General features: G+C 43.0%; 1 protein-coding gene across 2 annotated transcripts in view; it reads right to left on the reverse strand.

Annotated features, from left to right (window-relative positions):
* Positions 1-1368: 1368 nt before the first annotated feature.
* The window catches only part of AP4S1 (adaptor related protein complex 4 subunit sigma 1), a 66962-nt gene continuing 40489 nt past the window's right edge, over positions 1369-27841 (reverse strand). The window contains exons 3-6 of one of the 2 annotated variants that reach the window (XM_004055048.5): positions 24504-24590; positions 21459-21527; positions 13887-13898; positions 1369-1896 (exon numbers count right to left, since the gene is read on the reverse strand). In XM_004055048.5, the coding sequence (XP_004055096.1) occupies positions 1768-1896; positions 13887-13898; positions 21459-21527; positions 24504-24590 (297 nt within the window). In that variant the 3' untranslated portion in view covers positions 1369-1767. The other variant, XM_004055051.5, reaches the window with a different exon arrangement.

Genomic DNA, 27841 nt, shown 5'->3' on the forward strand with positions numbered 1-27841 from the left:
AGTGATCTGCCTGCCTCGGCCTCCCAAAGTGCTAGGATTACAGGCATGAGCCATCGCACCTGGCTATTTATTTTTTGTAGAGATATGGTCTTGCTGTGTTGCCCAGGCTGGTCTTGAACTAATGGGCTCAAGCAATTCTCCTGGCGTGGCCCCCCCAAAATGTTGGGATTACAGGCCTAAGCCACCGCACTCGGACTTTTTTATTTTTGAGACAGGGTTTCGCTCTGTCACCCAGGCTGGAGTGCAGTGACACGATCATAGCTCACTGCAGACTCGAACTCCTGGGCTCAAGAAATCTTCTGCCTCAGACTCCCGAGTAGTTGAGACTACAGGTATGTGCCACCACACCCGGCTAATTTTTGCATTTTTTGTAGAGATGACGTCTATGTTGCCCAGGCTGGTCTTGAATTTCTGGCCTCAAGCGATCCTCCTTCCTCAGCCTCCCAAAGTGCAGGGGTTACAGGTGTGAGGCACTGCACCAGCCCCACATTACAAAGCTTTTAGAGCCAGGCCAGGAAGGTTCAAGGTTGCAGTACAACATGATCATGCTTGTGAAAAGCCACTGCAGTCCAGCCTGGACAACACAGCAAGACCTGCTTCTCTTAAAAACAAACAAACAAAAAACACCTCTTGGCTGGGCATGGTGGCTGATGCTTGTAATCCCAGCACTTTGGGAGGCTGAAGCGGGTGGATCACTTGAGGTCAGGAGTTCAAGAACAGCCTGGCCAACATGGTGAAACCCTATCTCTACTAAAAATACAAAAATTAGCTGGGCTTTACATAAAATCGGGCAGGGCATGGTGGCTCACATCTGTAATCACAGCTCAGTCTCCTGGGGACTACATGCCTGTAGTCGCAGCTACTCAGGAGGCTGAGGCAGGAGAATTGCTTGAACCCAGAGGTGGAGGTTGCAGTGAGCTGAGATCACACCACTGCACTCCAGCCTGGGTGACAGAGCAAGACTCCGTCTTAAAAAAAAAAAAAAAAAAAAAACCACCTCTTAAAAAGTTAATTTTACTAAGCCTTTTAAAGGAATAAGACAGCCTTCAGAAGTCAGGCACTGTGGCTCATCTGTAATCCCAGCGTTCTGGAAGGCTGAGGCAGGCAGATCACCTGAGGTCAGGAGTTTGAGACAGCCTGGCCAACATGGTGAAACCCTGTCTCTACTAAAAATACAAAAATTAGCCTGGTGTGGTGGCGCATGCCTGTAGTCCCAGCTCGGAGGCTGAGGCAGGAGAATCACTTGAACCCCAGAAGTGGAGGTTTCAGTGAGCCGAGAATGTGCCAGGTGACACAGCTAGACTAGACTCCGTCTCAAAAAAAAAAAAAAAAAAATAGCCTTCAGAAAACAGCATTACTCAAAATGCCTTGTGTTTAAATTTTAAAACTTTATTGGCTGACGGAAAACTGCCATACTTTCTTCCCACTACCATCTTGCTATTCCTGAATTCAATTTGCAAAAGAAGCATAGACCAAGAAGGGTTCCTTAGGTGCTCAACAGAATTTAAAGTGCGACAGATATGTTTACAATTAGAAAATAAAACTTCTCTCTCAGTTTAAAGAAATGTTTTTCTTTGTACATATTTTAAAGTACAGTTTTGTTTTCTTTTTAGGAACTGTGGAAAATGCCTATTTATAATGTCTTTGGAAGGATACCCCATTTTGTAATTGTGGTCTTCCAGATTCTTCTGGGTTAACAGATGTTGAGATGTATTCCACGGTACACGCATTTCTGATAAATCCATATTGTCTCGAAGAGACTTCCTTTCAGCTTTCTGACATCTTATCAAGAATTAGTAGAGGGGCAAGAATTCTTGCCCTGTTAGTTTCCACAATGCAGCCATTTAACACCATCTCATCCAAAATGATGTGTACTTTATCCAAATTAAACATTATCTACGGTTATATTAAGGAAATTAGTTTAAAGTTAAAAATTGTTAACATTCAGTAAAAATTTATGGCTTAACCTAGAGTGTTCCCAGTGTAAATTAGCCTAAGCATGAGGTTTTTTTGTACAGAATTTCTGAAATTAAATTTAAAACTGGCATCCATATTACAAATTGTTACCTTCATATATACATACCTAGTTTCACCTTGGTTAAGTAACAGGATAAGTAGGGATAAAAATGAAACAGCTACATTTTTAAACCAAAGGGATAGGGGGTCTACTAAGTGCTAGAGAACACAGCAGTGTCATGTGGCAAGAGAATGACCTTAACTCAAAAATAGTGTTGTCTTCCCAGACAATAATAGTAACAGTAGCAACGATTTGTTGAATACTCCCGTTCCAGACAGTGTGTTGAGTTTCAGCCCTCTACAAATCTCTGATGTATGTTGTTACATATTATCCTCAGTTTACCCAGGATCAAATAGGTTCAAAGCATAGTCCAAGGTCACATGGCTAGTAAATGCCAGGTTTGAATTTAAACCCAAAGCTTGGGCTTGACTGCTCTGCTTATAGGCTCCTCAGGAGGGGCTAGACACCTCCCTCCTCAGCCCCCAAACCTCCACCCCAAAATAAATGCCTTGTACCTTCAGTTTTCTTCTCTGTCAGACAGACTGATGTAAAAATAACTATGAGGAGAAAATGAATGAAGAAGGCAGGGCATAATAAAATTTCTGGATTTCAAGACAGTATCTCTTACAAATGGGTAGTTCTAAGAAGTCATTTGAGAATGATGGAGCCACTTTGGCTTACAGGTGTTCTTACTGGGAAATTAGTATGGGGCATGGGGAAAGAAGAAAATATTGTTAGACTATGATGTCTAGCAAACCAGAAAGAACTAAATACTTCCCTCAAGAATCCCTTCAACTGAATGCCTAACTTTTCTTTTGTGAAAGAAGGGGAACTGGAATGAGATGATGACAATGAATGTTTCTCAATTCTACACCTTAATATCTGAAGTTCTCTGTCTACTTAAAGAGCATGATCCTGGTCTGCTACAAAAACAAAAACAGTTGACAGATTGTTTCAAATAAACTTCATTCAACAAATAGGTAATTAAATGCACTAGCGGAGTTCAAAATTAAATCTTTGTAAAGTGAATTGTTCCCATTTGATTTTTTTCAACCAGACCAGATATTCAAAGTCTACACTGTATTTGCTTAGTGAAGTGCAACTACACAGAATAGGACAAATGGTGAATGACTTTAAAGTTTTTATTAGGCTCTGTGTGAATATCTCATTAAGCTCTGTGCAAATAGTCCTCCAGCAGAATAAACTGTTTTCCAAGGACCCATGGGAACTGTCCTTAAGTGACCCAGAAAAAAAAAAAAGCGTTATTCTGATATACCTATTAATACTGTCTTCCAATTATACAGATGATTGCTTTGTCCCACGGCCAAACTGGGACTGGAATGTTAGGCCCTTGACTCTAACCTGTTCACTAGACCCAGAAGCCAGAACTTAGGTGAGACAAAGTGGGAATGGCAGCCAGGTATATATAGAAAGGCAGAGCTAAGAAGCACAGGTGGCTACGTGAAAAATGGCCTGGAGAACCTTCCTGTTACATTCACTAAGGGCAATGAAAGCCTTAGTGCCTTTGAAAATGTTGCCTTCTCCAAGATAACTGTCTTTGAGATACAAGGAAATCTAATTTTAACCCATGAATTAGTTCGGGGATCAAGCTGCTCTGTGGACTGCCCCATCTTTGGCAAGCAGATGATCTGCTGTTCCGATGTCCCCTTGAGCAACTGCCCAATTGTTTTGAAATTCAGATCAGAATTTACTGCTAAATCATATAAACCACTGACATCCCCACATTACAAGGAACAAGGACAAGCTCCTCCAGCAAGTCAATTTCCCAACATCCTGGAATCATGAGTTGCTCAGTGAGGTCACTGTATACTGTGGACATGTGACTGCCTGTGTATCTGTGTATCTGACTCAAACTCTAGTAATCATGCAGCTTTCTGGCACTATATGGGGAAACTACAGACCAAATCCAATGTGAGGCAAAGGCCTGAAAGCTGATTTCCCCCTGGAATCATGTGACTCTTTTAAAATAAGAATCCAGCTGTTGTTTACATCTTGATTTGGTTTATGAGCAACCTGTACACCCTGGTGAGGCCAAGAGTAATGGCATTTAGGCCATGTGCCAGGTAAGCAGGGACCAAAAAATACCCTATATGCTAAGCCCATGGAATAAACACACTGCAATGGTGACATTTGAAATAGGAGGAAGTAAGAAGGGCCCAGACTGTTGGTATACTAATGTAGTGAGCTGAGAATGGCTATTGAAAGACAGTCTTACCTTCAGGCTATAATGAACTTGACTGACTCTAAAGATCCTCAGGCAACTTGTTTTCTTTCATGGGCTCCCTAAGGTTGAGCTGACATGAGCTAGAAACAATCTCCCAAAGAGCGGAGTTACTGAAGTCCACTTTCTCCCAACCTAGAAACCTAAGAGCCTTTCTGAATTTTCACATCATGTGGATTGGAATTGAACATCGTAGGGCTCCTGGAATATTAGTGCCACTTGAAATCAACTTTTTAATTACAGTGATTGAAATGAGGCCGGGCACGGTGGCTCACACCTGTAATCCCAGCACTTTGGGAGGCTGAGGTGGGCGGATTACGTGAGGTCAGGAGATCGAGACCAGCCTGGCCAATATGGTGAAACCCTGTCTCAGCTAAAAATACAATTAGCTGGGCATGGTGGCATACGCCTGTAATCCCAGCTACTCGGGAGGCTAAGGCAGGAGAATCACTTGAACCTCGGAGGCGGAGGTTGCAGAGAGCCAAAACTGTGCCACTGCACTCCAGTCTGGGCAACAGAGTAAGACTCTGTCTCAGAATAAATAAATAAATAAAAATGAAAATAAAAATAAATACAGTGATTGAAATGTTTATGGTCCCAACATTGGAATTTTATTTTTTTTTAGACGCAGCTTCTCTCTGTTGCTCAGGCTAGGGTGGAATGGCATGATCTAGGCTCACTGTAACCTCCATCTCCTAGGTTCAAGGAACTCTTGTGCCTCAGCCTCCTGAGTAGCTGGGAGTACAGGCATGTGCCACCACACCCAGCTAGTTTTTTTGTATCTTTAGTAGAGACGAGGTTTTGCCATGTTGGCCAGGCTGGTCTCTATAACTCCTGACCTCAAGTGATCTGCCTGCCTCAGCCTCCCAAAGTTCTGGGATTACAGGCGTGAGCCACCACGCCTGGCCCCAACATTGGAATTTTGATCTCTGGAAAATAAAACACTCTTCCATCATGAGTATTTTAACACCATAGTGGCAATCAAATTATCCTTTAACAAGTGAGAAACTGAGCAGCACAGACTCAAATGGAACCTCAAAAGGAATTCCAGGGCAGAGACCAACCTAGAAACTACAATTTCTAACTCTAGATTTGGGTCTCAGATCCCTTGGTTTCTCATTTTATTTCTTTTTTTAAAAAATATTCTAGCTAAGTGTTCTTTAACAAAATATGTAGGGTGGGAAAACTTGCTTTCTCATTATTCATACTTTAATTTCCCACCAAATTAGGTAAGTGGCCAAGGGCCACTGTGTTCACATTTCCCCCAGAAAATACTACCATATAGAAGGCTATCATCATGAAGATTCTGCATAGTCCTGGAGACATTCTTCTTGTAGTATAGTATAGTCTTCTGTTCACTTTTTTTTTTTTTTGGTTAAGACAAAGTCTTACTCTGTTGCCCAGGCTGGAGTGCAGTGGCACAATCTTGGCTCACTGTAGCCTCGACCTCCTGTGCTCAAGTGATCCTCCCACCTCAGCCTCCCAATTAACTGCGACCACAGGTGCGCTACCACGCCCATCTAATTTCTATATTTTTTGGAGGAACGGGGGTTTCACTATCTTGCCCAGACTGGTCTCGAACCCCTGGGCTGAAGTGAGGCACTTTGCCTTTCTCGGCCTCACAAAGTGCTGGAATTACAAGCATGAGCCACTGTCTCCGGCCCTGTTCACATTTTGTCTCTTGCTAATGAGGCCACTGAAGAGGACTGGTTTTTTTTTTTTTTTTTTTTTTGAGATGGAGGCTTACTCTGTTGCCCAGGCTGGAGAGCGTGGTGCAATCTTGGCTCACTGTAACCTCCGCCTCCCAGGTTCAAGCGATCCTCCCGCCTCAGCCTCCTGAGTAGCTGGGATTACAGGTGCGTGCCACCACGCCCCGCTAATTTTTGTATTTTTAGTAGAAATGAGGTTTCACCATGTTGGCCAGGCTGGTCTCAAACTCCTGACCTCAGGTGATCCGCCTGCCTCAGCCTCCCAAAGTGCTTGGACTACAGGCGTGAGCCACCGCGCCTGGCTGTTATCTTTTTTTAAAGTAGGTTTTCATTAAAGGCCTACTCATATTCTGAGAACAACAGGATACCCAGCTGTGGTTTTGCTTAAAGTTTATGTAGGCTTATGCAAAATTAAATATGAAAGTCAGAGGTGGGTCAATGAGCCTGTTATTATTCTCATTTTTCCCCTAAATCTCTCTTGCTTCTCATAACTTGCTGTCACTATTCCTGACTAAAACAGAACCCAGAAAAATGGAACAAAAGGAATAGGGTTAAAGCAGAGGGACCTGGTGGTGAAGAATGCTGGCGGATGAATATGGCACCTAGCGGGCTCCTGAAAGGAAACAGGAAAGTGGTCAAGGCTAGTGGGAGCCAAAAAAAACTTGGAGGCAGAACTGTCGGATTTGCAACATTCACATCTTCTGGGGTACTGGCTGAATCCTGGGGACTGTTCCTATCCAAGACTCTCATCACCCACCACGGACCTGGCTAGAGCTCCCATGCTGGAGAAGGCCCTGGGTCCCTCATCCCTCAATGCCTGCCCTTCCCACGGAGGAACAGCTGCACACGTTCCCTCGGACCCACAGGCCAGTCCTCACTCTCTGGCAACGAGGCTTTCCATTTAATATTTTCAAAAGGAAAAAAGATGTTTTGAAATCTGAATGTGAACTCCACTTTTGGAGAGCATGTTCTCAACAAGACATTCATAGATACTCTCAAATTTTTTCATCCTTTCTGACTCTTCCAACCAAAGGCATTTCTCTAAAACATCTCCCCTTATTCAGAAAAAAGCTTCGACAACACCAAGGCACCATGGTGACAGGCATGTTTTATTGAGACTAAATTGCCACAGTCTACTCCAGATGATTAATTTTTTAAAAATATGTCAAATTTAGGCCGGGTGCAGTGGCTCACACCTGTAATCCCAACACTTTGGGAGGCCAAGGTGGACAGATCACTTGAGGTCAGGGGATCAAGACCAGCCTGGCCAAAATGGCGAAATCCTGTGTCTATTAAAAATACAAAAATTAGCCAGGCATGGTGGCAGGCCTGTAATTCCAGCTACTCAGGAGGCTAAGGCAGGAGGATCACCTGAACGTGGGAGACAGAGGTTGCAATGAGTTGAGATTGCACCACTGCACTCCAGCACGGACAACAGAGCAAGGCTCCGTCTCAGAGAAGAAAAATAAAAAGAAAAAAAAGTCAAATTTAACCTACCCAATTTATAATCCTAGAGTCAAGGGCCCTAGAAACCCAGAAACTAGTACCAGCTCTGCCCTAAAGTAGCTCTATGGATTGGGACATGTCACAGAACCTCTTTGGACCTCAGCCTTTTAATCTAAAAAGTGAGGTTTTAAACCAGCCAACAGTGACTCACCCAGCCCTATGGGAGGCCAAGGTGGGAGGATCGCTTGAGCTCCAGAGTTCAAGACCAGCCTAGGCAACATAGTGAAATGCTGTTTTTATTTTAAAAAATTTTTTTAAATTAGCCAGCTGGGTGTGGTGGTGCGTGTCTGTATTCCCAGATCTATTTTTTTTTTCCTTGATATTTTTGTTTTCCTACTCTGGAAGCTGAGGTGGAAGGATTGCTTGAGCCCAGGAGTTTGAGGCTGCAGTGAGCTATGATCACAACACTGCACTCAAGCCTGGGCAACAGAGCAAGACCCTGACTGTAAAAAAATTTTTTTACATTAATTTTTAAAAGTGAGGTTTTTACCTGATGATTGTGTAGGTTTCTCCTAGCTCCAAAGTATCCGGCTCCTACAACTCTAAATATAACCTTCAAGGAAAGTGGAGCTGGTTTACTCTTTTCTGATAATATCAAGCCATTCCTGGCTGGGCGTGGTGGCTCATGCCTGTAATCCCAGCACTTTGGGAGGCCAAGGGACGCGGATCACCTGAAGTCGGAAGTTGGAAACCAGCCTGGCCAACATGGCAAAACCCCGTCTCTACTAAAAATACAAAAAAACTAGCCAGGTGCGGTGGTGTACGCCTGTAATCCCAGCTACTCGGGAGGCTAAGGCAGGAGAATAGCTTGAACCTGGGAGGCGGAGGTTGCAGTGAGCCAAGATCACACCACTGCACTCCAGCCTGGAGTGAGACTCTGTCTCAAAAAACAAACAAACAAACAAAAAAATCAAGCCATTCCTGAAGTCATCACATGCTCCATCATACCTCGGAAGAAATTCTTTTGTAATGATTTTATTAATTAATTAACACTGTAACTTTCTGAGAGAACATGCAGAAAATTTCAGTTCATTTAGAAGCTGCCACTTCAGTGCTGGATGCTTCCCTGAAGAATTTGTTTGTTCTTCTGGCTGGTATTCCTATAGCCTCAGTTTGAACAAGTATTTTTGCAATTTCTCATTAAATCAGGCTGACATTATCTCCCACTTGGAGAAACCCTATTCTGGTTTCTGGATCTCTAAAAGTATTTCAGATTTTAGGAAGCTGATGGAACTAGAGGTAGATGCCCACAGTGGGCCTGATCGAGGCCTGACTGCAAACCATGGTGGTGCTGATCACTGTTGCCTGCACACCATCATTCTCCAGGAAGCACCATGGCAGATGTTGGCGGAGTCACAGAGAGTGAACACAGCATTGAGGCCCTTCCTATGCCCCACCCTCAACTGCAATAAAAGGGACATGAATCAGGGTTTCTTCACACAACCCACCAGAGCTTTAGGGCTCTAGAATCAACTGCTCAGTCTTTGAGATTTTGAGTTTATGAAATACAAACAGGAATGTTGTAAAGATGTTTTTATTTTTATTTTTAAAGACAAGGTCTTGCTCTGTTGCCAGATTGGAGTGCAGTGGCACAATCATGGCTCACTGCAGCCTCAGTCCCCCAGGCTCAAGCGATCCTCCCACCTCAGCCTCCCTAGTAGTTGGGACTATAGGCACACACCACCAATGCCTGGCTTTTTAAATTTTTTTATAGGGACTGGGTCTCCCTATGTTGCCCAGGCTGGTCTCAAACTCCTGGCCTCAAGCAATCCTCCTGCTTCAGCCCTCCAAAGTGCTGGGATTACTGGCGTGAGCCACTGTGCCCGGCCTAAAGATGTCTTTAAATCAAGAAAACATTCCGGATTCTAGCCTATATTTGTGGGGCCTGGATTCTAGCCTATATTTGTGCCTCACAAGAATACAAAGTAGAGACTCCAGCCTGCTCTCGCTTCTCTCCCCAGGCACGTAGGTGGGACATCCCAGCTACCACCCAGCCTTCTTATCATTCCTGCCCCTAGTCTTGGGGTGAAGGTGGAGGAGAGGCTTGCAGAGGCCATGGTGGCAGGTTCTGGGATATCTAGGGACCTTATAAATTCTAGGGGCCCAGGAAGTCAGAGGATGGTCAAGCAGTAGATAGTGAGGGCTGGTGAGCGTCTGCCCCATGATGGGGAAAGGGTGCTGGTGAAGCAGACACAGAATGGGCCTTCTAGAGCACAGGGCCCGAGGAGCCCCTGGCTGTCCAGGCCTGAAGGCAGTACTGCTGCATTCCAGTCTAGCCAAAATAAACTAAGTCCTTAGGCCTCTTTAAAGGCACCAAATACTGAAAAGGCTGTGGAGGTTTTCTGTACCTTCACGCGTAGAGCAGGTACGCACTGATTTGAAGAGTAGTTGGTGTGTCTCCCATACTGTGCTATTCATTGGTGCCCTCCCCTGGCTATTCAGTAGATGGGGGTGGTGGAGGCAGCTCCTTTGAATGATGAACTGTCTGGAGAAAAGCAAGCCTGCTGGGGCTCCAGGGCTGAGCATATTTTGGGAAATTCATCAATTGGTTCCTAAAAAAAACCACCTTAATTCATAAAATTTGAAGTCTTAAATAAATCTACCAAGGTATGTGATGGGGCAAAGTCTCCCTGTAGAAACAGGCTTCACAAATCTTCAGGCCTCACTTCAGCCGGGCGGGTGGAGTGGAAGTGAAGAGTGCACAGGAGTGTATTCATAGCACGTGAATGATTTAGGTCACTGACGTGCTTGGTCCCAAGGGGGCAGCCCGCCCCACCTGACACCACTGCACCAGAGGTTTCCACTAACTGGAAGGCTTTTCAACAAGCCAGAGTTTCTGTCCTGATTTCTTATGCTTAGGTCCTTTCTTTTTAAAATCCAATCTGTCTTGCTCTGTGATGTCAGTCTTACTAGTAGGGAGAAATGTAAATGGTGTACTGTATTTCTCCAAGTCTAACTGTACAGGTTCTCAGAAACTTCCCTAGCCTTAAAAAATCAGGGGGAAAAGCCTCTGGAGAAAAAGACAGGGGGCTTCCTGGGAATTGATCAGGTTTTGACTTCCTTCTCCTGTACCAAAACCAAGCTTTAACTCACGTCTGTCCCATGTGGGCTGACAAGGAGGGCTTTCTTAAGCCTGAGCAAACACAAACAAGATTATGTATTGTTAGTGGTGGAAGGACCAAATCCAGGTTGCCATTATAGCAGTTTTCTTGTTTTCAACCTTTTAAGGCCTAAGGGAGCTTTCCTGGCAGAGTGGATATAAGCAGTGCTGGCTGCTCCAGTAGGTGCCTGGCTACATGCTATCACACAGTGATGCAGGATGTCTACACCCCTCCACAGATGGAGCAGGAACTGCAGCTGAGCTTCGACAAGGTCCCCTCATCTTTCTGCTGTGTAACTAGTCTGCAGAGGTCCTCCTTGAACATGTGATGGTTTAAAAGGACTATGTATGAAGCAGAGGAGAGTCAGGGGTTTCTAATTCGATATTTTTCAGATGGCTAAGGGTAGTAACCTTTTAAGAACGTCAACACTTTGGGAGGCCAAGGCAGAAGGCTTGCTCGAGCCCAGAAGTTTGAGACCAGCCTGTGCAACAGAGTGAGACCCCATCTCCTCAAAAAATAAATTTAAAAAATTAGCCAGGCATGGTGTTGTGTACCTGTAGTCCCAGCTACTTGGGAGGCTGAGGTAGGAGGATCACTTGAGCCCAGGAGATCCAGGGTGTAGTGAGCCATGATCGCACCTCTGCACTCCAGCCTGGGTGACAGAGCAAGACCTTGACTCAAAAAAAAAAAAAAAAAAAAGAGTGTCAACAGAAAAGAGGTGCCACATGCCCTTCTCTGCTGCCTGCTCTACTTTTAGACCACTGGAAGTACAAGTGAGATCAAACCTGGAGCAAAGACGTAAAATTCCAGGTCTAGAAAGACTTAGTTCTCCTCTCTAAATGATGTAAAATTCCTAATTTGCCAGATGGATATGCCTAAGTAATTCCTAAGGACAGTAAATACATATAACTTGGTTAGAAGGGAAGAGAGGGTGAAAATGAAACCAGGTAAAATGAAGGGAAAATTGTGTATCTTGACGTAAAATTTTAATTCAAACAAGAATGCTGGAGCTCATCACACAGACCTATACTACACACCAGAAGGCTACAAAGACAAGTATACCCATCTTTATTTCTACTAAACATCTAGTAAATATACGACACATCAACACAACTCATCCAACTATAATACATATCCCTTCACCTCTGATTCACGTTAACTCTCTCAATATCTAGTCTTGTAAGACTCTCTTCCTGTTTTAGATGTAAGGTAACTCAGCTCAGTTACCTAAAGTCATGGCAACATCAACTATTAAGGCTGATCAGGTATTAAAGCTCTTCTAGTCTTAATTCTCTCATTTTAAGATGAGGGGGTTATGCGTCTTGTCCAATACACACAGCTAGTCAGTGGCAAGACCAAAAGTGGAAATTGAGTTCTCTACTCCCAGTGAAGTGTCTTTTAGCCCTTGCTATCTTCCTGATGACTGTTTAAATCAAAAAGCTTTTTGTCTACTTGTACCTTGTTCAAGTAGGAAGAGATTTATTTTGAATTGCTTTGAATGGCTTAATTCAGATAGAATATTACATGTTGAATAAAAATATACTGTAATATACAGACCATGCTGAATGAAAATACACCATAATATACAACGTGGTCTGTATATCACGGTATATTTTTATTCAGCATGCTAAAACCTACAAAGGGATCTATAGTCCCTTCTAGGTCACAGGGATCATAGATTTGGGTCATTCACCACTAGAGGGCACCCAGATTTTCCCAGTTACTTTACAGAGGCTTCCAAATTAAGGGCACAAAATGAATTTTGTCAACACAGTGACATTTCCTATCAGTAATAACAAGTAAATAGCCATTTCCCCAGAAATACTAGGTGGATGCAAACATACTGGTTCTGGGCATTTATATAAGTGTATATATAAATTTATAAATTAGGCCGGACGTGGTGGCTCACGCCTGTAATCCCAGCACTTTGGGAGGCCGAGGCAGGCGGATCATCTGAGGTGAGGAGTTCAAAACCAACCTGGCTAACGTGGTGAAACCCCGTCTCTACAAAATGTATATATATATATATCATATATATACACATCAGACACTACGTCCAGAACCAGTAGTTTTGCATCCACTTAATATTTCTGGCAAAATGTGGAAAAATGCCTGTGTGTTTGCGCACGTACACACATATATACACACACACATAAATACATGTATGTATATATACACATAAACATATTGTTATAATTCATATATAGTCGTTATATTCTAATATATATAAATATTTATATATAAACATTTGTTATAATTAATTTACTATTTTATATGCAAACTTGATGTGTTCTTAAAGGACTCAAGTGGTAGGTAGATTTTTGAAGTAAAAAGTAAACTTAAAAATTAACTTGCCTCCCAAACACTCGCGCAAAGCCTGGAGGGCTCCTGCCAAGATCTGTGGGCCTGCAGTATTCTACGCAAATCGTGCTCGTTTTGAGGGTCCTTGGGTATTGTGATTTAAAAGAGACAGAAGAAAAGGAGAAAAGGAGAACTTTCTCTGCTATCAAGGAAATGAATGCATTTGATAGCAATGAATACAAGCCAGGCAATTTCTTTAACCTTCCAGTTTATCAACACTGAAGGCCTTATTCTGGTCACGTAGGGGATTTCTAGAGATTTAGACCTGGCACCCTGGAAATCCAGTTTCTGGAGGAGGACTAAACACTTTTTTGGCTGTGTTATTTAAATTTTGAAAGTGCCTATTCCATATGCTTAAAGGAAATTAAATTAATAAATAGTAGCTATTAACTACTATGATAGCGCTATCTTACCTGGAAAAAAAAAAATCTTAAGAATCATCTTGCCAGGCGCAGTGGTCCACGCCTGTAATCCCAGCACTTTGGGAGGCCGAGGTGGGTGGATCACCTGAGGCCAGGAGTTCAAGACCAGCCTGGCCAACATGGTGAAACCCCATGTCTACTAAAAATACAAACATTAGCTGGGCGTGGTGGTGGGCACCCGTAATGCCTCAGGAGGCTGAGGCAGGAGAATATTTGAACCCAAAAGGCAGAGGTTGCAGTGAGGTGGAAGTTGCAGTGAGCAGAGATTACACCATTGCACTCCAGCCTGGGCAAGAAGAGCGAAACTCCATCTTAAAAAGAAAAAAAAAGAATCGTCTTGTTGAAGCAGAGTGACGAAGTGGGGGAGGAGTTCTGCAGAACACCCACACCTCTGGCTGTCTTGTCATAGTTGTTGGTGATGAACACTCTGGACTCTGCTGAATAGTTTTCCTGCCTTGTGGTACTTACCTGATAAGGACCAGAGTGCATTTGCCAAGTACCGTGGAAAACCGTATTGAAAAAGGATACATCTAATTCACTCTGGAAGACAGAAAAAGAGTGCAAGGGTTAGAACAAAGACACTGGGGACCGCTGCTCTTAGCAGAGTCAGACTGAAGAGGCTTCTGCGTCCATAGCAGCGGCCTCTCCTACCTGCTTCTGGGCTTGGTGGCCACAGCAGTCTGACTCTGCCAAGGCCCTGAGTTTGGGACTATAATTTTTTTAAATATAGGCTGTAGTTCAAAGGAATTTTACAGGCCAGTACGATTCATCTTTAGAAAGCAGAGGGAAAAAGAAACTAACTCAGCCTTTACAGATGTAGGTAATTTGATATGTGTATCAGAGATCTTAACAATGTGCCACACCCTTTGAATCCACTGACGTTACTTCTAGTGGTTTATCCTAAGGAAAAAATTAGACAATGGCACAATGATATATGACAGGATATTCAGGGTAATGGTGTTTGTAATAGCAAATTGTGAATAATAACCTAAATATCTATCAAGGAGGGGAACAAATTAAGTAAACCGTAGCATATCCACAAATGATGATGTAGACATATAAGTACATATTGTTAAAAAAAAGTTACAAAATGTATACATAGTATTATCCTATGTATGTATGTATAAAGGTCAAAGTATATATGGTTATACAGCTACAGACAGACATAGAAAGTCTAAAAGGAAATGTACCTAACAGCAGTTATCAGTAACTGATGGGCTTACTGATGATCTTCTTCTCACTTAAAAAAATCTATTTTATTTATTTATTTCAAGAAAGTATTTATTTATTTGGAGTCAGTCTGTCGCCCAGGCTGGAGTGCAGTGGCATGATCTTGGTTCATTACAACCTCCGCTTCCTGGGTTCAAGTGATCCTCCCACCTCTGCCTCCCAAGTAGCTGGGACTAGAGGTGTGAGCCACCACACCTGGCTAATTTTTGTATTTTTTGTAGAGACGGGGGTTTTGCCATGTTGCCCAGACTGGTCTTGAACTCCTGAGCTCAAGCAATCCACCTGCCTCAGCCTCCCAAAGTGCTGGGATTACAGGTGTGAGTCATCATGCCTGGCCAAAAAATACATTACTTTTTAAAGAGCAGTTTTAGGTTCACAGCAATATTGAGGGGGAGGTACACAGATATCCCATGCCCCGTGTCCCTCCGAATGTGCAGCCTCCTCCCATGATCAGCATTCCCCACCTACATCATTCTCACCCAAATTCCACAGTTTACATTCGGGTTCACTCTACTGTTGTACATTCTATGGGTTTAGACAAATGCATAACTACATGTATTCACTTTCCTCTTTCTCTTTGCTTATATGTTTTAACATTTTGTAAATAAAATAGATATTTATGCAGTGAAAAAAGTATGGAGGAAGAAAAAAGCAAAGAGAATTAAGTTCAAATATGAAAGGACTTAAGGGTTGTCAGATGCAGCACTGAAAATCCCCTGACGCCACTTCTTCAACAGCAGCAACCCTCACCTCTGGCAAAGCTGCCTCCTTGGAAGCTAACTGGGTTGGTTTTTTGTTTTAAAAATGTGATGCTGAGATGCTTCTCTCGGCCCCAGACAGCATGAGACTGATCTCCAAATTTAAGATTTGGAAATTCTTGAAGATTAAAAATAGCCACAGAAAGAATGTTTAAAATTCACAAACCTAAAAATAAATCTTACATGACAAGGCCGTCTCTGTGAGGGGGACAGATCCTATTTTCTTTCCCATAGTGCTCTTTTCCCTCTTCCTCTTCTTCTTTTTGCTATGGTTTGATCCTAAGCCAAGTCGTCCCTTAGTACCTACCATCCAAGTCCTGCATAATCACCTGGCTGAAATTGAATTCTAATCTTTACTTTTGTGGTTTATGTGGTCACTGACTCTCCCTAAAATTATACCTATAACTCAGCAATATGCTATTTATTCTCAGTTACTGAATATAATAATAATTTTTAAAACCTTAGCAATGATAGTACTTGTACCCACTTTTTATTCTCCTAGGTTTAGAACATTATTATTTTGGGAAATTATATTCTTCTTGGTGGGTGTCACCTTGAAATGGCTAATCATGGTCAGCTCTGATCATAGACCCTGACCTGCAACTAGTCTGTCTAAACAAGAGAGCGGTCATCACAAGGTAAGCAGAAGCTAGAGCTATGCTGTCCAATACAGTAAACACCAGCCTTATGTGGAGATTTAAATTAAGTAAAATTAAAACTTTATTTCCTCAGTTATACTAACTGCATTTCAAGTGCTCAAGAGCCACATCTGGCTAATGCCTACTGTATTGGATGGCACAGGTACAGAACATTCCTATCTCTGCAGAAAGTTTTACTGAACAGTGCTGGCCTATGGTGCTCTTGCCAAGCAACACAGAGATAGATTTTAAAGCCAGTCTCCATGTCCTCTGTCCCCAAGGCAAGTCTCTGGAATGACCACCTCTTGGTATCTTTCAGCTTTGGAATGCACCAACCCCTTCCTGGCTAGATGCATTACCACATCACAGACCACAAGGCATGTTCCCAACACCAACTCTTGAATCAAGAAAAGGCTGATAACGGCCGGGCACAGTGGCTCACGCCTGTCATCCCAGCACTTTAGGAGGCCAAGGCAGGTGGATCAAGAGGTCAGGAAATCGAGACCATCCTGGCCAATATGGTGAAACCCTAACTCTACTAAAAATACAACAATTAGCTGGGTGTGGTGGCACGTGCCTGTCATCTCAGCTACTCGGGAGGCTGAGATGGGAGAATTGCTTGAACCAGGGAGTCAGAGGTTGCAGTGAGCCGAGATCACGCCACTGCACTCCAGCCTGGCGACAGAGCGAGACTCCATCTCAGAAAAAAAAAAAGAAAAAGAAAAAAGAAAAAAACAAAAATGGCTGACAGCAAGCCTCATGCACTAAGGCAATGATTACCAAAATTAAGCATGTACCAGAAACCAGAATCACCTGGAATCACCTGGAAGTCATCTTAAAACAGATTTCTGGGCCTCAACCTACAGCTTCTGATGCAATGGTCTGGGGTGGGGCCCAGAATTTGTATGTCTAACAAGTTCTCAACCTATGCTAATGGTCCAGGAATCAGACTTTGAGAACTGCTGCACTAAGACAATGAAGACAGGCTAGCTGACTGTCCCATGAAGAAGGAGTTTGCCAAACCTCACTTCTGGCATTAGGAGGTGGGCTGAAGACATAACTTCCTAATCGGACTTTTGCCCTTTCCGGGTTTTAGTGCACACAGTATTACTAATTATGGAGCACATTCTGCTCACTGCCTCAGGAAGAAGCTTGGAAAAATTCCTTGTTTTTATTTAAATGCGAAATGAAATAAAACAACTTTCAAAAATAAGCTTGTGCTGGCTGCGTGTGGTGGCTCACGCCTGTAATCCCAGCACTTTGGGAGGCTGAGGCGGGCGGATCACCTGAGGTTGGGAGTTCGAGACCAGCCTGACCAACATGGAAAAAGTAGAAACCCTGTCTCTACTAATAATACAAAAATTAGCCGGGCGTGGTGGCGCATGCCTGTAATCCCAGCTACTTGGGGGGCTGAGGCATGAGAATCGCTTGAACCCGGGAGACGGAGGTTGCAGTGAGCCGAGATCACGCCACTGCACTCCAACCTGGGCAACAAGAGCAAAACTCCGTCTCAAAAAAAATAAAAATAAAAAGATAAGCTTGTGCCGCTGCTACTTCTCAAGAATGTCTAAGTAAAGCTCAGGAAGGCCTATGGTACCAAAGTAAAACATCTTCACTGATTCTTTTTTAAAAGACTGGTGAGTTTCAAACTTGATACAAAGCTACAGAAATCAAAAGAGTGTGCTACTGATGTAAGGCTAGACACAGAGATCAATGGAACAAAAGTGAGAGGCCAGAAATAAACACTTACATTTATGGCCAATTGATTTACTGATAAGGGGGCCAAGGCAATTCATTGGGGGAAAAGAACAGTCTTTTGAACAAATGATGTTGGAACAATTGAATATCTACAAATGAATGGGAGAAAATATTTTCAAATCATATATCTGATAAGGGACTTGTATTCAGAATATATAAAGAACTCCTGCAACTCAACAATAAGATAACAAATAATGCAATGTAAAAATGGGCAAAGGATTTGAGCAGATATTTCTCCCAAGAAGATAGACAAATGGCTAATAAACATATGAAAAGATGCTCAACATCCTTATCCATTAGTGAAACACAAATGACAACTACAGTTCATTGGCCTCTATACCACTTTACATCTATTGGGATGGCTATCATACAAAAGACAGACAATAACAAGTTTTGGTCAGGATGTGGAGAAATTGAAACCCTCATGCACTCCTGATGGGAATTTGAATCACACCAACACTTTGGAAAACAGTTTGGCAGTTCATCAAAATGTTAAACATGGAGTTACCACATTCTGCTCCTAGGTAGTCCAAGAGAACTGAAAGCATGGTTCTATGCAAAAACGCATCCATGAATGTTCATATAAGCATTATTTACAATAGCCAAAAACTGGAAATAACTCAAATGTCCATCAACTGATGAATGGATAAAAAAATTTGGTATATCTGGCCAGGCGTGACGGCTCACGCCTGTAATCCCAGCACTTTGGGAGGCCGAGGCAGGCGGATCACCTGAGGTGAGCAGTTTGAGACCAGCCTCAACATGGAGAAACCCCATCTCTACTAAAAATACAAAATTAGCTGGGCATGGTGGTGCATGCCTGTAATCCCAGCTATTCGAGAGGCTGAGGCAGGAGAATTGCTTGAACATGGGAGGTGGAGGTTGTGGTGAGCTGAGAGCACGCCATTGCACTCCAGCCTGGGCAACAAGAGCGACACTCCGTCTCAAAAAAAAAAAAAAAATTGGTATATCCAGCCATACAATGGAATATCATCTGGCAAGAAAAATGAAAGAAGTATTGATATATGCTATAACATGGATGGATCTTGAAAACACTACACTCAATGAAAGAAGCCAGTCACACAAAAATCACATGTTGTACAATTCTATTTATATGAAATATCTAGAACAGACAAATCTATAGAGACAGAAAGTAGATTAGGTATATATCCAAAAGAAAGGAAATCAATACATTAAGAGATGTCTGCAGTCCAATGTTTATTGTAGCACTGTTCACAATAGCCAAAATATGGAATCAACCAAAGCACCCACCAATGGATGAATGGATAAAGAAAATACGGTATATATACACAATGGAATACTATTCAGCCATAAAAAAGAATAAAACCCTATCATTTGCAGAAACATGTATGGAACTGAAGGTCATTATGTTAAGTGAAATAAGCCAGGCACCGAAAGACAAATATCACATGTTCTCATTCATGTGGGAAGTAAAAAAGTAGATATCATGAAGATAGACAGTAAATTGGTGGTTACCAAAAGCTGGGAGAGGAAGAGGAAAAGAGGAAATGAAGAGAGGTAGATTAATGGGTGCAAATATGCAATTAGATAGAAGAAATAAGACCTAGTGTTTGATAAATCAGTAGGGTGACTATGGTTAATAATAATCTATTGTATATTTCAAAATAGCTAAGAGAATAATTCAAATGTTCCTAGCATAAAGAAGACATAAATATTTAAGGTGATAGAGATCCTAATTATCCTGATTTGGTTTTTATACATTATATGAATGTATCAAATTATCACAAGTATTCTGAAAATATCTACATCTCTTATGTATCAATATAAAAAATAAAAATAAAAAACTTACCAAGAAAAAAAGATAGATCACTGGTTACCTGGTGTGGGTGGAGGGGGATAATGAGGGGGAAATGCTAATGGGTACGTTTCTTTGTCAGGTGATGAAATTTCCTAAAATCCTCCCACCTCATCCTCCTGAGTATCTGTCACTAGAGGTGTTTGCCTCCACACCCAGCTTAATTATACACTTTATTTATTTATTTATTTGAGACGGAGTCTTGCTCTGTCGCCCAGGCTGGAGTGCAGTGGCGTGATCTCAGCTCACTGCAAGCTCTGCCTCCCAGGTTCACGCCATTCAGCCTCCTGAGTAGCTGGTACTACAGGCGCCCACCACCATGCCTGGCTAATTTTTTGTATGGTTAGTAGAAACAGGTTTCACCGTGATAGCCAGGATGGAGACAGGGTTTCACTGTGTTAGCCAGGGTGGTCTCGATCTCCTGACCTCGTGATCGGCCTGCCTCGGCCTCTCAAAGTGTTGAGATTACAGGCGTCAGCCACTGTGCCCAGATTACTTTATTTATTTATTTATTTATTTATTTATTTGAGACAGAGTCTCGCCCTGTCACTAAGGCTGGAGTGCAGTGGTGGGATGTTGGCTCACTGCAACCTCTGCCTCTTGGGTTCAAGCTATTCTCTGCCTCAGCCTTCCGAGGAGCTGGGATTACAGGCAGGTGCCACCATGCCCAACTAATTTTTTGTATTTTTATTAGAGACCGGGTTTCACCATTTTGGCCAGCCTGGTCTTCAACTCCTGACCTCACGATCTACCCGCCTCGGCCTCCCAAAGTGCTGGGATTACAGGCATGAGCCACACACCCAGCCAATTACACACTTTAAATGGGTGAACTGTATTATACATAAAATATATTTCAATATAGCTATTAAAATGGCTTTAACAAGATTTTTGGAAAGGAGCTCACATATTCCCTAAAGAGAATTGACTTTTGACCCTCAAAACAAGGGTTTGGATGGGAATGATTCTTAAAGCGAAAAGCATCCTGGTGTCTTAGGAAATAAGGCAGAGGGGGCCGGGCGCGGTGGCTCACGCCTGTAATCCCAGCACTTTGGGAGGCCGAGGCGGGCAGGCGGATCACCTGAGGTGGGGAGTTTGAGACCTGCCTGACCAACATGGAGAAACCCCATCTCTGCTAAAAATACAAAATTAGCTGGGCATGGTGGCACGGCTTGCAGCGAGCTGAGATCACGTCACTGCACTCCAGCCTGGGCAACAAGAACGAAACTCTGTCTCAAAAAATAAAAAAATAAATAAATAATAAAAAATAAAAAAAGAAAGCAGAGGGAAGAAGAAAAGAGGGGGCAAGTCAGATAGCAAAAGCTCATAATTGGGAGAAAACAAATAAGAGGGTTTTTTTTTTTTTTTCTGAGACGGAGTCTCGCTCTGTTGCCCAGGCTGGAGTGCAGTGGTGCGATCTCGGCTCACTGCAAGCTCCGCCTCCCGGGTTCATGGCATTCTCCTGCCTCAGCCTCTGGAGTAGCTGGGACTACAGGTGCCCGCCACCACGCCCAGCTAATTTTTTGTATTTTTAGTAGAGACTGGGTTTCACCGTGTTAGCCAGGATGGTCTCGATCTCCTGACCTTGTGATCTGCCCACCTTAGCCTCCCAAAATGCTGGGATTACAGGTGTGAGCCATCGCACCCAGCTATAAGAGTTTTTTTTTTTTCCAGTTCTTTATAAGGATCTCAGGCATGTATAGGCTTGTAACACTTTGGATAAACCAGAAGGAAAGATAAAGAAAATTTGGCATCACTTAAGTTTTAACTTTTACTTATTAAAACTCTGTATTAACACATGTTCTTGATATAGATCCAAAGAGACTCAATTTCTGGGAAACTGGGTTGAGGAAGTAAACCATTTTTTAGCCATTAGACTTACCACTCGGCTGAAATACTCATCTAAAACTTCCACAAAGTTATGAATGAATTCATAAATAGCCATCTCGTTCTACAATAAAAGAAGAAAGGTACAATCAATTTTAGTGTCGCTCCCCATGTAAACCAGACATAGAACTTCCCAGTCAGCTTCCAGGTTTTAGAGCATGTGGCTTAGTGAACCGATAATGTGAGGAAAGTAGCCTCCCACTGACAAATATTCAGAACAGTTCTATCACTCACTTGTTTAAAAGATGCTTATCAATGGCGGAAATGTAGACAAACCTTAACCTCTAGGATTTTTTTTGGCCAGATGTGATGGTTCATATCTGTAATCCTAGCACTTTGGGAGGCCAAGGTGAGAGGATGGCTTGGGGCCAGGAGTTCAGGACCAGCCTAGGCAATATAGTGAGACTCTGTCTCCATAAAAAACTTAAAAACTAGCCAGGTGTGGTGGTGCATGCCTGTAGTCTCAGCTACTTGCGAGACTGAGGCAGGAGGATGGCTTGACCCCAGGAGTTCCAGGCTGCAGTGAGCTATGATGGCACCACTGTACTCCAGCCTGGGAAACAGAGCGAGGTCCTATATTAAAAAACAAAAAGGCCATGCGTGATGGCTCACACCTGTAATCCCCACCACTTTGAGAGGCCGAGGTGGGAGGATCACTTGAGCCCAGGAGTTGAAGACCAGCCTCACCAACATAATGAGACCTCTTCTCTACAAAAAATAAAAAAATAGGCTGGGCGTAATGGCTCATGTCTGTAATCCCAGCACTTTGGGAGGCTGAGATGCGTAGATCACTTGAGGTCAGGAGCTTGAGACCAGCCTGGCCAACATAGTGAAACCTCCTCTCTACTAAAAATACAAAAATTAGCTGGGCATGGTGGCACATGCTTGTAATCCCAGCTACGTGGGAGGCTGAGGCAGGAGAATTGCTTGAACCTAGGAGGATCACTTGAACCTGGGAGGCTGAGATTGAAGTGAGCCAAGATCGTGCCACTGTACTCCAACCTGAGTGACATAGCAAGACTCCGTCCCCCCGCCCCAAAAAAAATCAAATAAATAAATAAATAAATAAATAAATAAAAGTAAAAATATCCAGGTATCTTGCTGTGCGCCTGTAGTCTTAGGTACTCGGGATTGTGAGGCTGAAGTGGAAGGATCACTTCAGGCCAGGAGGTCAAGGCTGCAGTGAGACGTGAAGGTGCCACTGCATTCTAGCCTGGGTGACGGAGAGAGACCATGTCTTAAAAAATTTAGGCCGGGTGCGGTGGCTCACGCCTGTAATCCCAGCACTTTGGGAGGCTGAGGCAGGTGGATCATGAGGTCAAGACATCGAGACCATCCTGGCCAAAAGGTGAAACCCTGTCTCTACTAAGAATACAAAAATTAGCTGGGCGTGATGGTGGGTGCCTGTAGTCCCAGCTACTCAGGAGGCTGAGGCAGGAGAATCGCTTGAACCCAGGAGGCAGGGGTTGCAGTGAGCCGAGATCATGCCATTGCACTCCAGCCTGGTGACAGGGTGAGATTCCATCTCCAAAAGAATCTTTTTTTCTTTTTTTTGAAGTCCATGATGAATCTAGCCAGATTAAAATCTTAGTGTCTAGCACTTAGAGTTCTTAGATCTATTTCCTGACTTTACCACAAATTGGCTTAAGCAATTTTTCAGGCTCTTCATGCCATCATTTTTCTATCTGTGAAGATGGGAAAACCACTTCAAAGTTTGGTTCATGGATAAAAAACAACAAATCAATATTTCAGTTAGATCTAAAACATCCTTTCAGGGATTCCATGGCCATAAGTGCTATTGATTTGGGAGTGGCATTTGTGAAGGGGTGAACTAAATAAATCTGAGGTGATGTAATTACCATACAATTAACTTTAGAGTTTTCTCTGGCTTTTGATATATCAGCCCTTTTTTTTTTTTGAGATGGAGTCTCGCTCTCTTGCCCAGGCTGGAGTCCAGTGGCGCGATCTCGGCTCACTGCAAGCTCCGCCTCCTGGGTTCACACCATTCTCCTGCCTCAGCCTCCCGAGTAGCTGGGACTACAGGCACCCGCCACCACGCCCAGCTAATTTTTTGTATTTTTAGTAGAGACGGGGTTTCACTGTATTAGCCAGGATGGTCTCGATCTCCTGACCTCGTGATCTGCCCGCCTCTGCCTCCCAAAGTGCTGGGATTACAGGCGTGGGCTACCGTGCCCGGCCTCAGCCCATGTTTAATGCCAAAATCAGTCGGCCTCTATACTTATCTGACCTGCTTCATTGTTCAAGAGAACAAGGGCAGGGCACTGGTATTGCTTACAACAGAAAAAGGCATTCTGTGGTTTGGGGCTTCTCTACTTTGCAAGCTCCTGATCTAATCCAAGAAACATCCTAGATATTTCTCTTCCACACAGCCTTCCTCATCCTTGCTAGAAACCAAGATCCTAGCCAGGCACAGTGGCTTGTGCCTGTATTCCCAGCTACTTGGGAGGCTAAGCCAGGAAGATCGCTTGAAGTCAGGAGTTCTAGGCCAACCTGGGCAATACCGTGAGATCCCATCTCTAAAAAAAAATAAAAGCAAAAAAATAAGCTGGGCTTGGGAGTGTGAGCCTGCAGTCCCAGCTAGTCAGGTGGCTGAGATGGGAAGACTGCTTGAACCCAGGAATTCAAGGCTGCAGTGAGCTATGACTGTGCCATTGCACTCTAGCCTGTCTCTTAAAAAAATAAAAATAAAAATAAATTGGGAGTCTGAGGCAGGCAGATCATGAGGTCAGGAGATCGAGACCATCTTGGCCAACATGGTGAAACCCCATCTCTACTAAATACAAAAATTTAGCCGGGTGTGGTGGCACGTGCCTGTAATCCCAGCTACTTGGGAGGCTGAGGCAGGAGAATCGCTTCAACCTGGGAGGTGGAGGTTGCAGTGAGCTGAGATCATGCCACGGCACTCCAGCCTGGTGACAGGGCAAAATTCTGTCTAAAAAAAATCAAGAGAGTCATAATTCTTAGGGAGGCAAGTAGAAAGAAATTCTTGCATTTTCCAAGGGCTCTTCTATTATCTTACCTCAGTGTCATTAACTCCAACCACAATGAAGAGAGCTGCATACTGCCGATATATCAGCTTAAAATCCTTATATTCAATGAAAGAGCACTAGACAAAACACAATGAAATATTAATTTCTGTGGCTGAGAGAGAGTTCTTTAAAATGACATGCATAAGTTCTAGGTTCTGATTTACCCGACAAACATTCCTAGAAATATAGAATATTAAGATGTTACATAACCATTGGTGACTTTCTCACAATATTCAGGGGACCACTTGGAAGCATCTCTAGTGGAAATTGGAGAAGTATTGGAAAAAAGTCTGAGGGTTCACATGGGTTCCCACTTACACTCCTTCTCGTTCCTTTGCTTTGCTCTGTGTGGAACTCAGCAGGCAAAGGTAATGAATAATCAGCATTTTAAAGTGCCTCTGAAGCGAAAATAAGCAAACACGATAAAGAAGATTTTCTTCTTCTCATCTCCCCAAGATTTTTTTGGAAGCAATTAGATATTCTCAGTTTCGTACTATTTAATACTCATTGAGGAGCCAAATACACGGTACAAACAAACAAAAATTGGTTGCTTTTTCCTAGACTCATGAAAATAATCCATGTAGATTATTTTATAAATTATTTAAGGATGCCTTCTTTGTGGCAGATGCTAGACAAAATCTCGCGTTGTAAACATTGCTTCATATGAATTAATAACTAGCCTGCCACCACTGACACATGGAAAAACTCCCTTCTCATTCATCCCTTTCCTACCACCTTTGTACAAAGAGTTATGGGAAGGCGCTGAGTGGATGGGAGGTGGAGAGTGGGCAGAAGCACAAGGTTACTCTTCTTCTGGATTTTAGGGTGTGCTGGATGTGTTGCTCTTAGGTGCCCGGATGCACCTGGGAATGAAGCTGCAAATTTTGACCATGGAAACTCCTCTATGGGAAAGCCATCTGGAGGAATTTAGGCTTTTATTTAAAATTAGGATAAAGGTAATGAGTACAGAAGCATTCTGCAGCGTTTGGCTCACTGTAGAGCCAGTGGGATCTCTGCTCAGCTGGATCTTTCAAGGAAACACAACCTTTTTGAAAGAACTGAGGAACATTTTTCAAAGCTTCTCAGGAGTTTCTGACATTAAAAAAAAAGTATCAAAGCACCTCTATGGATAAAAACTAAGCTGCTATTATGCTACTTTGCTGCCTGATTATGCCAAAAGCCCAGTGGGCTCCTTTTAAAATCTAAAATAATTTAGAATGCATCAAAAGTATCTAACAGTATATTCATTCCAAAGCTTTCATTTCAAAGGGTAACCTATCAGTGAAAATGATGTTTGAAATTGAGTGCCTGCATTCTGCAGAAAGATTCAAACAGGAATGCTTCTAAGAGTATTTACTTTTACTTAAAGTATGTGGCTATTAACACAGCCCTTTAACAGTTTCTGTTTCCGTCTGACAACATGAAACAGTGTGTGCCATGGCAGGCCAAAGTAGTAATTCAAAGAGGAACTCTGAGATGTCCCAACTGAAAAATCAGTTGAGATGCCAAGGGAGACACATTTGTACCATGTTATTTCTGAGCACTGATGTGGTTTAATACTTGATGATTTAGCACTGGTGCTCACAGGCAGCCCATTATGCAGTGAAATGGAGAACTGACAAAATTAATGCACAAGTTAAACACGTTTTCTGATTTTCCCTCAGTTGTTGAGTAATTTCCAACAGATTTGGCAAGTTTAGGACCGGATTAAGTAATTCTTTAAATAAAATTCTTCATAAAAATTTTGTTCAAGGGGCCGGGCGTGGTGGCTCATGCCTATAATCCCAGCACTTTAGGAGGCCAAGGCGGGTGGCTTACCTGAGGTCAGGATTTCAAGACCAGCCTGACCAACATGGGGAAACCCTGTCTCTACTAAAAATACAAAATTAGCCGGGCGTTGTGGCACATGCCTGTAATCCCAGCTACCTGGGAGGCTGAGGCAGGAGAATCGCTTGAACCTGGGAGGTGGAGGTTGTGGTAAGCCAAGATCGTGCCGTTGCACTCCAGCCTGGGCAAGAGCAAAACTCTATCTCAAAAAAAAAAAAAAAATTGTGTTCAAGGTATGAGCTAGGGAAAAAATTCTTTGCAAAATGGACTCAGTTTTTGGCCTGGCACGGTGGCTCATGCCTGTAATTCCAGCACTTTAGGAGGCCGAGGCAGGCAGATCACTTGAGGTCAGGAGTTCGAGACCAGCCTGACCAACATGGTGAAACCCCATCTCTACTAAAAATACAAAAATAAGCTGGGTGTGGTGGCACGAGCCTGTAATCCCAGCTACTCAGGAGGCTGAGGCGGGAGAATCGCTTGAACCCGGGAAGTGGAGGTTGGTTACAGTGAGCCAAGATGGCATCACTGCACTCCAGCCTGGGTGACAAAGGAAGACTCCATCTCAAAAAAAAAAAAAAATTGTTCTCACTCATAGGTGGGAATTGAACAATGAGAACACTTGGACACAGGGTGGGGGACATCACAAACCGGGGCCTGTGGTGGGGTGGGGGGAGGGGGAAGGGATAGCATTAGGAGATATACCTAATGTAAATGACGAGTTAACGGGTACAGCACACCAACATGGCACATGTATACATATGTAACAAACCTGCATGTTGTGCATATGTATCCTAGAACTTAAAAGTATAATAAAAAAAAACTTTTTTTTTAAATTAAAAAAAAAAGGACGCAGTTTTAAAAATTCCTATTTAACCTCCTTTTTTTTTTTTTTTGAGACAGAGTTTCGCTCTTGTCGCTCAGGCTGGAGTGCAATGGAGCAATCTTGGCTCACTGCAACCTTCACCTCCCATGTTCAAACAATCCTGCCTCGGCCTCCCCAGTAGCTGGGACTACAGTTGTGCACAATTACGCTCAGCTAATTTTTCACCATGCTGGCCAGGCTGGTCTTGAACTTCTGACCTCTAGTGATCCACCCGCTTCGGCCTCCCAAAGTGCTGGGATTACAGGTGTAAGCCATTGCACCCAACCTTAACCTCCATTTTGGAAGATGGATAAATTTGTTGTTTCACATGAATTCTTAATTTCCATTTTCCCCACCTAGATAATCAAATTTGTTTTGTTTTTAAATCACTGGTTTCAGTATTATATTGGTGGTATATTTACAAAAATAATAAGCAGAATAAAACCACCCCATTTGAGAATAATATTATTATCCTCTGGCACAAAATGGGTCTTCAGTATTCACCTCTATACCAATCATCTGATCTTCATTTTTTGGCTTATAGAAAGCTACCTGCTACAGGCACTCATGAGAGTTTCAAGGGCTGAATTCATAGGAACGAAAAAAGAAGAGGTGTGTCTATTAGCAGAAGGAAATTTT

The sequence above is a fragment of the Gorilla gorilla genome, chromosome 15 (assembly GCF_029281585.2).
Source record: "Gorilla gorilla gorilla isolate KB3781 chromosome 15, NHGRI_mGorGor1-v2.1_pri, whole genome shotgun sequence".
Taxonomy (NCBI): Eukaryota; Metazoa; Chordata; class Mammalia; order Primates; family Hominidae; genus Gorilla; species Gorilla gorilla.